Here is a 10717-nt window from a genome sequence, read left to right on the forward strand (position 1 = left end):
GAACACTTTTGTTCTTTTTAGAGTATATATTTATTAGAATTATTAATAGTTCTATGACCGGTAGTCGAACGTAAATGTACTCAATAGTAGGTCTAATATGTTGTGCCCCCAATGGCCAAAAACAGGCCGAACGTGTGTATTTTCACTCAATATGAATAAAATGAGGTCCTCCTTTAGAAAATAAATAAATAAAGTTTGAATCGTTCATTGCCATTACGATTATAGATTTTGTGGGATTTAATTGTTGACTATTTCATTATGATTGTAACCAAAGTTAGCAATTTACTAAATTCAATTTTTCATTCAATCATAAAACTAAACCTCACAAAATTCTCAAACGTCATAAAATGATTGAGCTAGGTAATCAATCCATTACACCATTGTCCGAATTCTCCATAAAACATCACAACTTTTGAATCGAATAACCTAATTCTTCCTACACATCGGATTGCTTCAAGGCAACACAAAATCTTTTCAAGGCTATATATTAATTGAACATTTGAAAAATTAAAAGAAAAACATTTTTAAAAAAGAAAGAAAGAAAGAAAGAAAAGAACAAGATAAGATTCGTCGGTTCCAAAATTAGGGGTTGGAAGATATATATGTAGAGAGCGAGGGGGTGGAAAAAAAAAATGCAAATAAGGATAAGATTAGTAATAAGTAGACTCTCTCTATATATCTATTAAATATTACTCGTTTTCGGTCTTTCTACAATTTCTGCTGCTCTCTTCTATTCCATGTGGGCTGCAGCTCAACTTCCACTGCTGCTTCCTCGTTACTTCCCCTCTGAAAGCTGCTCCCCATTTTCTAATTCTCATCTTTGAAAGATTCGTCGGCTACTACCCTGTTCTTCATATGATCGGTGAGTCTTATACTCTTATACCATGTTTGATTTTTTTTTTTTTTTCAATTTATTTTTTTTCTGGAAATGATCGTACCCTTTTGCTTGTTCTACTTTGTTTAATCCCACAAATTCAAAACGTTGTTGTCTGAATCTGGGTTCCAACACTCTGCTCTGTCTTTTCCTCGGACCAAACGTTTTTATCTTGTCTGATTTTGCTTGGCTAAGCCAGAACAAACAAAGAATATTGCTGCTGTATGAATCTGGCTTTGTTTTCGTATTTTGTGAATTTTCGTAATTCTGGAAGAAGTAAGACAAACAGGGTTGGTGGAAGTTGTAGAGAAAAATAAGAAAAAAAATTTGGGTGTTGAAAAAAAATTGGATCTTGGAATTTGGTACTGATTGATAGAATGGAATTTGGGTGTTGTTAATTGGGGTTTAGGTAGCGGTCATTTTCATGTCTAGTTTTGGCATATATTCTGGTGAATTGTTTGCTAAAAGATTATTATTCCTTCAAATTTTGGGTTTTTAATATTTTTCTTTCTTTCTTTCTTATCCAGAATAAAGAGTATGGGGGTTATCCATTTAAGCATTGGCTAAGCAGCCTTTTGTTGTAACCATAGTGTTGGAGTTGGGGGGTTCTGCCTAGTGCTGTGGTTTTTTGTCTTCTAAATACTTCTTGTGGATCTTGAATTGTGGAAATCTGAAACCAGAACAGAAGGAAACCACCTTCATTTTCTGATTTCGAGTCGAATTCTTATGCACCCGACACACTTTAATTCCCATATTTATATTCTCCTTCTCCTTTTCAGTTTTCATGCAGTAGCTAGCAGCCTAGGAGAAAAATCATTGGTAATTTTGCTTTTTGGTTTCGAATTTGTTTGCGAGTGCATACAAAATTAGAGTTTCTTGACTTCCGTTAGCTGTTTCGCACAATTGTTTGATTTATGGTATTATTTCTTGATGCAGGATCAAGAAATATGATGTTGGATTTCGCTTAGAGATCCAAACTATATTCTCCGTGTAAGAGATGGTTGCAGACTCGTGGTTTCGCAGTCTCTGGAGGACAAAAAAGAAGCACGAGGATGGTCCTGAGAAAGCAGTGATTAGAGTTTTGGCCTTTGAAGTAGCAAGCTTGATGTCTAAGCTAGTCCAGTTATGGCAATTTCTGAGTGATAAACAAGTGGCTAGGCTCAGAGAGGAAATTTCAAATTCAGTGGGTATAAGAAAGCTTGTGTCAGATGATGATGATTATATTGGAGGTTTAATATGCATCGAGTTGTTCGAGAATATGGTCCGTGTGGCAAAATCTGTGGACAGGCTTGGGAGGAATTGTACTGATCCTAGTTTGAAGGGTTTTGAGACTGCTATTAGTGATTTGATCAATTACGGTGTTGACACTTATGGATGGCAATTATCATGGAAAAAGATGGAGAGGAAGGCCAAGAAGATGGAGAGGTTCATTTCAATAAATGCAAATTTGTATGAAGAGATGGAAGTTCTTTCAGAGCTTGAACAGACGTTGAGTAGAATGAAAGGCAGTGGTGACTTAGATGGTGTTAATTTGCCGGAGTTTCAAAAGAAGGTAGTGTGGAAGCGGCAGGAGGTGAAGAATTTGAAAGAGGTCTCTCTGTGGAACAGAACTTATGACTATACAGTCCTCCTTTTAGCAAGATCTCTCTTCACAATATTCGGTAGGATCAAGCATGTCTTTGGAGTTCAACAGATGGCAGATGGTGAATCCAAAGATTCTGATCACATTAGTCGTAGTCATTCAGTGTCTGCAATAATACAGCCTTCAGTCCAACCATCTGAGAACGGTCTTCCAAGATTTGCCTCAGGTCCCCTTGGGAGGTTTGCTGCTACATCAGGGCCAATTTCGAAAACACACAAAACCAACAATTTCTTTTCAGGCCCTCTTGGTGGCTCCAGCACAAAATCAGGCCCTATTTCAGCAAAAAAGAAAGATGTCAACTTCTTTTCAGGTCCTCTTGGGAAGTCAACAAAATCAGGCCCAATTGCTGCAACTAATAGAACCATCAGGAAGTTCTGGAAGTCTCGTGATCACTCAGTCACTAATCATGAGAAGAAACCACCTACAAAGCCCAATAGGTTGACTCAAGTTGGACCTTTTAAAGGATGCATGATAAGCAATTCACCTGTCACCAATTGCTACTTGAATTCAAATGGTGTTCGTTCAGCAATTCTCAATGTAGCCAGAGATGCCAATGGAGACATTTTGGCTTCTGGCAGCAAACTTCATCCTAGTCCGTCAATCTTCAGTTCCAAGTACAAATTGTTGGATGCTCCACCTGAAACCCTTGGTGCTGCTGCCTTAGCACTGCACTACGCAAATGTTGTTATTGTAATTGAGAAGTTAGTTGCATCTCCTCACTTGATTGGTCTTGATGCGAGAGATGACCTGTACAATATGTTGCCTGCAAGTGTGAGAGCTGCACTAAGGGCAAGGCTAAAGCCATACAGTAAGAGCTTAACTTCATCAGTTTACGATACAGTTCTTGCAGGAGAGTGGAATGAGGCAATGGCGGGGATATTAGAATGGTTGGCACCACTTGCTCATAACATGATAAGATGGCAATCCGAGAGGAGCTTTGAACAGCAAACCTTGGTTTCCAGGACACATGTTCTTCTGGTTCAAACCCTCTACTTTGCAAATCAACAGAAAACAGAAGCAACAATTACAGAGCTTCTTGTTGGTTTGAATTACATCTGGAGGTTTGGCAGAGAAGTCAATGCAAAGGCTCTGTTAGATTGTGATAGCAATAGAACGTATGATGATTTTTTGGATATGGATGGGTAGTAGAATTTCAGCTTATTGCAATTACCAGATGCAGATCTCAAGTCTACCCACATTGCCAATGCTCTGACCTGGCTTGTCGATGAGGTTGCTGAATGCTACTGGACAGATTGATAATTGCGTGGTCCAGGAGACACAATCAGCTATTTTTAATATCCTTGTATTAAAAGGCATCCTTGGTAAGTCAAAAAGGTATAGACAGAGCTTCCAAACATTCTTTCTTTTGGTGGGTTTCTACCCACTGGAATATGGCTCCTCTATTCTTTTTTTTCTCATATAAGCATGGTATGCCATATTTAATTAAGCTGTGTACCTTGTATATTTTATCAGCTATACTTGTTTCTTTTTCAATGGTTGTAAATCTGTGGTATAAAAGGTTCTCTCCATAATATCAAAACGCCTCGTATGGTCAAGCGTTTTCTTTTGTAAGTGACTATTATAATGGTGACCTTTACGGCACATTGTAGCTAGGGCATATAAGTGTTTTGTTGCATGTTAGATTTGATATTTGAGATATTCCCTTTTATGCACTATCATGCTGTGTTACCAGGCATTCCCTCATCTTCCGAATTGTTTAATTTGTTTTGTTAGAAATCTTGGCTGTTTTCAGGAATTTGTGGATTTGCCTGTGTTGTTCCTCCCTGAACCCACAAAAGCATGTTTCTAATGCATGTTTGGAGGTGAAAGATTGCACATATAAAGTCAGAATTACTCCATTTTACCTTTTTGTTTTCTAATGATCCTGAATCCGGATCAAGTCATAATTCCTTGGAATAATATGAATTTGTGTACCCCAGAGACATCCTAGGTTGTTAAATCGTGTTGGATTTGGATCATGGTTTTTGTTGCTTCAGATTTCAGACTACTACTACAACTTTGTGCTTTGCGCTGCACAGTACAACAACACTCATATACCTGGTTGCTGGGTCACTACTATAACGAGTTCTGTGGTACAGACTATTGTAATGACTGGGCAGTTGTTGCTTGAGATTGAAGTCTCCTCGAGTTATGTTGGCACATGGACTCTTGAATGTTTAATTTCATTAAATGAGAATAATGGGACTCCCTTGTTCTACTTCTAGGTGCTATAAGCTAAGACGACAATCCAGGATGATTTCACTGCCTGTAGGAACGATCTAAGTGAGTAGTGTTACGAGTGACGACCCGTTGAATTAGTCACGACCAGCACCTGACAGTTCTCTATGCTCCTGCAACGTCTTCGACATTTGGAAGACTAGCTACAAATGAAAAAAAAAAAAAACCGACTAGCCACAACACAACTATCAAAATGTCAAGCAACCTCGTTTAGGCCCGATTAGGAACATGAATAGGAAGAAGAAACAATTAGACTGTAACTGGGAAATAATAAACCTATTACTAATAAGAGGAAACAATTACCCATCCCTATAGGGACTAAACTTGAAGTCCTTATTTAAACAAGAAACTTGTCCAAGACAATGATTATAAATAAAATAAAGAACTAAATTCAGTTTGCCTACTCCTACTTTGAGTCAAAAATTATGTTAGTCCTTGATGTTTAAATTTAATCAGCACCCCGCACTTCCAAAATTTATCTCCTGTGTAACATACTACCTCACAGTGGAGAGGCCAAAGTCTATCAAAGTTACATGGAAGCCTTCTGCTTCAAAAGGTCTCTTAAGATTCTTTCTTAAGGTCTCAATAATTGGTCACTTGAATCAAATTGGTGCTCATGGATGCATCCCTTTAGTGCATTACAAGATTATGTTTGCTGCCATTAGCGACTTGAATAGTGCAATCCTTGTGCAAATGACATTACCATTTCATATCATACATCCAGACATAGTACTTTGGAAATGCCAAATAGTGTTTCTTAGTAACTATATATTGGAAATTCCAAAGGAAGCAAGTTTAGAACAGCTTAAAAATTGCAAATGTTCCTACTACTTTTCCTGCTCACCATTCTTTATTGAGAACTGATTCTACAGTAAGATGCAACAATACTTTGTAAATGTAAATGATGGAGGACATTTCATAATCCACAGAATCATGTTTTTTGAACATACTTAGTAAACCAGTCCAACATATCTTGATGAGCTTCATTAGCGCTTTTGACAGCGGTCACATTGTCATCTTTATACCTGACAGTCCATCCATGCGAAACACCAGGAAATATTTTCACAAAGTTATCAATCTGTAAACAGAAAGCATCAGTTAATTCCTAAAACTTCATGTGAATTTGTCATATCAGACTCTCTTCCCATTGCATTAACATTTCTAAGGAATTTCACTTAGGGTTATCCATTCGTGCCAGAGAGTGACCATTTGACTATTCGATCGAAGTTGGGAGATGCTTACCTTATTAGTGGATAAAACCTCCTTAAACTGTTTCACGAGTTCAGGTGCAGTGCTGTTGTCAAATTGAGCAGCCAATATGGCTATTGGGGTCTTAATCTCTGACATAGAAGAATAAAGACAAGGAAAACACTGGATTAGTAACTTAAAGAAGAGCCAGTACTGATAGTGCACTAGTTCTTTTTGTCTGAGATCAGATTGCCTGTTGCAAAAGACTTTCAGGATATCAATATTTAATATGTATGAGTAATTAACTAGTACTGTAGTAGGTTTTTTTTTTTTTTGGTCTGATAGTACTGTAGTAGGTTGCTAAACTAGTGTTTTTATCTATATGTAATTATAATTGTGCTGTATATTGATAATGTGAATGTGACTTACTTTTTATTTTATTTTTTTATGGCTGGAACCCAATTAAATTGTCATTGTTCCACAATATATAGATCACTCAACCTTGACTAACTCAAATCTGACTAAATGACGTACAAGTTGAATTGTTATTGTTCCACAATATATAACCTTGACTAAATGGCGACATGGCATACAACTTCAATTGTCAATGGTGTACAAGTTGAATTGTTATTGTTCCACAATATATAGATCACTCAACCTTGACTAAATGGCATACAAGTTGAATTGTCATTGTTCCACAATAAATGGCGTACAAGTTGAATTTGGACAATGCATATAAAAGCACAGTTTGAGTAATACTAGTCTTACCCAAGGTTTCAATATTTTTGAAAGTAAGTGTTTTTTCAACCGTGAACTGTGTAAGGGATGCCGTACCTTTAATATCATCAAGAGTGACACGGGAAGGGTGTAACAAAACTGCAGCCTTAGTGTAATAACCCTTTGATAGCTCCGCAACTACTTTGCCTGATGAATTAAGTTTCAGAAGTTGGAATAGTAAGATCAGCTGGTTAATTCAACAGCCATGGCACAATTAATCAATCCAAGAAATGGACTTTCTGAGTTCTACAATTCTACACATAAAAGTGGGAGGTAGAGTTTTTACCGCCCCAACAGAACCCTACAGCTCCTATCCCGGATACCCCTTTGTTCTTTAGAGCAGCAATTACACGTTTAGCATCTTCAAAACCTTTGTCCTAAAAAAAAATGGAACATTCTTAAGTAGGATATGACTAAACTTCATAACACACGGAAAGTCCTTATTTAAACAAGAAACTCTTGTCCAAGACAATGATTATAAATAAAATAAAGAACTAAATTCAGTTTGCCTACTCTAATTTTGAGTCAAAACTAAGGTTTCAAATTTAGGTTTTGGTTTCGATTTTAGTAGTTCAAATTTAAGGAAATTTCAGAGAAAGTTTCGATTTCGGTGGAAATTTTGGTTAAAAATAAAGAAATCATATTAATTACATTTATAAAATGATATTTTTGAATGAAACTTTTACATAGACTAAACTAACCTATAATAAACATATTTACAATGTAGCCTCTCTGAAATTATACATTTATAATAGAATTGTGATATTTAATATGTATGAGTAATTAACTAGTACTGTAGTAGGTTTTTTTTTTTTGGGTCTGATAGTACTGTAGTAGGTTGCTAAACTAGTGTTTTTATCTATATGTAATTATAATTGTGCTGTATATTGATAATGTGAATGTGAATTACTTTTTATTTTATTTTTTTATGGCTGGAACCCAATTAAATTGTCATTGTTCCACAATATATAGATCACTCAACCTTGACTAACTCAAATCTGACTAAATGATGTACAAGTTGAATTGTTATTGTTCCACAATATATAACCTTGACTAAATGGCGACATGGCATACAACTTCAATTGTCAATGGTGTACAAGTTGAATTGTTATTGTTCCACAATATATAGATCACTCAACCTTGACTAAATGGCATACAAGTTGAATTGTCATTGTTCCACAATAAATGGCGTACAAGTTGAATTTGGACAATGCATATAAAAGCACAGTTTGAGTAATACTAGTCTTACGGTCTTACCCAAGGTTTCAATATTTTTGAAAGTAAGTGTTTTTTCAACCGTGAACTGTGTAAGAGATGCCGTACCTTTAATATCATCAAGAGTGACACGGGAAGGGTGTAACAAAACTGCAGCCTTAGTGTAATAACCCTTTGATAGCTCCGCAACTACTTTGCCTGATGAATTAAGTTTCAGAAGTTGGAATTTTAGACCATCCGCTTTAGACATGTTTATAGAGAGGCCAATTTTGTGGCAGATCGTTCAGCTTCTTTGGGCCACAATACTCAAAATCATTCAGTTTGGTTTTTTTTTTTATCTTTCTCTTTCTGTGTCCCCCAGCATTTCATTTAGATCAGCTGAGAATATATGTTTCTCGTAATTTTGATTTTGTTTTGTAGTTTTCTTTCTCTCATAAAAAAATAAAATAATAATCACATAAAAAAGAAGGTGCTAGACGTGGGACAAGTGAACAAAAATGAGTAGCCTTGGGTAAGAGTGTAATTTCGCACTAAACCGCCTCTCTCACTCAGAGTCACTATACTCCCACTCTAGGGTTTCATTCTCTCTCCCTCATTTCAAAATTGGAACTTGGAAGCGCTCTCTTTCTCTCTCTGCTCCCCCATCAAATTGCTTATTTACTTGACTACCCTCACCGGCACTCAGGGTTAGGGTTAGGGTTCCGATCTCATCCATGGCTTCTTCAGCAGTAGCCGCCCCCCGGTCTTCCTCCAAGACCGAGTCCTACGTCGACAACAAGCGCAAGGAGGACGTCCGCCAGGCCAACATCCTCGCCGCCCGCACCGTCGCCGACGCCGTCCGCACCAGCCTCGGCCCCAAAGGCATGGACAAGATGATCTCCACCGCCAACGGTGACGTCATCATCACCAACGACGGCGCCACCATCCTCAACAAGATGGAGGTCCTCCAGCCCGCCGCCAAGATGCTCGTCGAGCTCTCCAAGTCCCAGGACGCCGCCGCCGGGGACGGCACCACCACCGTCGTCGTCATCGCCGGGGCTCTGCTCAAGCAGTGCCTCGTCCTCCTCTCCCACGGCATCCACCCCACGGTGATCTCCGACTCGCTCCACAAGGTCTCGATCAAGGCCGTCGACGTCCTGACCGCCATGGCCCGCCCCGTGGAGCTCTCCGACCGGGAATCGCTTGTTAAATCGGCGAGCACTGCGCTCAACAGCAAGGTCGTGAGTCAGTACTCGACGCTTCTGGCGCCGCTGGCGGTGGATGCAGTGCTGTCAGTGGTGGACCCCGCGAAGCCGGAAATTGTGGACCTGAGGGACATCAAGATCGTGAAGAAGCTCGGCGGAACCGTCGACGATACCGAAACCGTTAAGGGGCTGGTTTTCGATAAGAAGACGAGCCACGCTGCTGGTGGTCCCACAAGGATGGAGAAGGCGAAGATTGCTGTGATTCAGTTCCAGATTTCGCCTCCGAAAACTGATATCGAGCAGAGCATAGTGGTTTCGGACTATACCCAGATGGATAGGATTTTGAAGGAGGAGAGGAATTACATTCTCAGTATGATTAAGAAGATCAGGTCGACGGGTTGTAATGTTCTGCTGATCCAGAAGAGTATTTTGAGGGATGCAGTGACTGATCTGTCATTGCATTACTTGGCCAAAGCCAAGATTTTGGTGGTTAAGGATGTGGAGAGGGATGAGATTGAGTTTATTACCAAGACTCTGAATTGCCTGCCCATTGCGAATATCGAGCATTTCCGGGAGGAGAAGCTGGGGTATGCTGACTTGGTGGAGGAGTCTTCGCTTGGTGATGGCAAGATTGTGAAGATTACTGGGATTCAGAACATGGGTAGGACTACGTCTGTGCTGGTCCGGGGCTCTAACCAGTTGGTGCTTGATGAGGCTGAGAGGAGCTTGCACGATGCTTTGTGTGTGGTTAGGTGTTTGGTGAGCAAGAGGTTTTTGATTGCTGGTGGTGGTGCCCCGGAGATTGAGCTCTCCAGGCAGTTGGGTGCTTGGGCTAAGGTGTTGCAGGGGATGGAGAGTCATTGTGTCAAGTATTTTGCACAAGCACTTGAGGTTATTCCCTATACATTGGCTGAAAATGCTGGGTTGAACCCGATGACCATTGTCACTGAGCTGAGGAACCGCCACAATGAGGGTGAGATCAACACTGGCATTAATGTGAGGAAGGGGCAGATTACCAACATCTGGGACGAGAATGTGGTGCAGCCGCTGCTGGTGAGCACAAGTGCCATCACATTGGCCACAGAGTGTGTGCGGATGATTTTGAAGATCGATGACATAGTAACAGTAAGATAGTTTGGATGTCTGGTATTTGATGGGAGCTTTTTATCATTTGTGGTCGACTTCTGTTAAGAATTTTGGTTCTGGATTTGGATTGGAACTCTTTTTAGTGTTTTGTAAGAGATATTATGGAACTTTTGTCCATTTATATGCATGTTAGTCAGTTTCTGTTGCTTCTATGCCTGTGTTACATGCTAGAAAAGAAGATGGTTACTTTGTGTTTTTCTTCGATGAAAAAATATTGGTTCTTATTATTTGGCATGACGAAAGTTAAGACATTAATCAACTGATTGTCTTTGGACCATATTACACTATTTCTGTCATCTTTTCTGAATTGTACTTTCATACATTAGGGTTTTGATGAGTTCACTTATTTGTGTTTTGGGTTTATATTGATGATTCAAGGACTACAAAGGTTCCAGGGGTTTGATGTCATGTGGTGGTGGTTGTTATGGGATTTTTATGAAAATTTGCATTGCG

General features: G+C 39.1%; 3 protein-coding genes across 5 annotated transcripts; 2 read left to right on the forward strand and 1 right to left on the reverse strand.

Annotated features, from left to right (window-relative positions):
* Window positions 1-681: 681 nt before the first annotated feature.
* Window positions 682-4088, forward strand: LOC133713971 (protein PSK SIMULATOR 1). 3 transcript variants are annotated; one of them, XM_062139987.1, is made up of 3 exons: window positions 682-862; window positions 1402-1693; window positions 1811-4088. In XM_062139987.1, the coding sequence occupies exon 3, from the start codon at window positions 1872-1874 to the stop codon at window positions 3660-3662; it is 1791 nt and encodes a 596-aa protein (XP_061995971.1). In that variant the 5' UTR covers window positions 682-862; window positions 1402-1693; window positions 1811-1871; the 3' UTR covers window positions 3663-4088. The 3 variants fall into 3 exon arrangements, with proteins under 3 accessions (XP_061995971.1, XP_061995972.1, XP_061995970.1); XM_062139988.1 differs by having other exon boundaries at window positions 1654-1693; XM_062139986.1 differs by lacking the exon at window positions 1402-1693 and having other exon boundaries at window positions 683-862.
* A 1357-nt stretch (window positions 4089-5445) lies between these two features.
* LOC133716350 (uncharacterized) lies at window positions 5446-8184 on the reverse strand. Its single transcript, XM_062143060.1, has 5 exons — window positions 7969-8184; window positions 7006-7096; window positions 6777-6866; window positions 5997-6094; window positions 5446-5832 (listed from the first exon to the last, which is right to left on the reverse strand). Exons 1-5 carry the CDS (start codon window positions 8182-8184, stop codon window positions 5686-5688), a joined length of 642 nt encoding a protein of 213 aa, XP_061999044.1. The 3' UTR covers window positions 5446-5685.
* A 301-nt stretch (window positions 8185-8485) lies between these two features.
* Window positions 8486-10414, forward strand: LOC133715084 (T-complex protein 1 subunit delta). The gene has a single exon (XM_062141430.1). The coding sequence runs from the start codon at window positions 8648-8650 to the stop codon at window positions 10250-10252; it is 1605 nt and encodes a 534-aa protein (XP_061997414.1). The 5' UTR covers window positions 8486-8647; the 3' UTR covers window positions 10253-10414.
* Window positions 10415-10717: the final 303 nt, after the last annotated feature.

The sequence above is a fragment of the Rosa rugosa genome, chromosome 6 (genome assembly GCF_958449725.1).
Source record: "Rosa rugosa chromosome 6, drRosRugo1.1, whole genome shotgun sequence".
NCBI classification, from domain to species: domain Eukaryota; kingdom Viridiplantae; phylum Streptophyta; class Magnoliopsida; order Rosales; family Rosaceae; genus Rosa; species Rosa rugosa.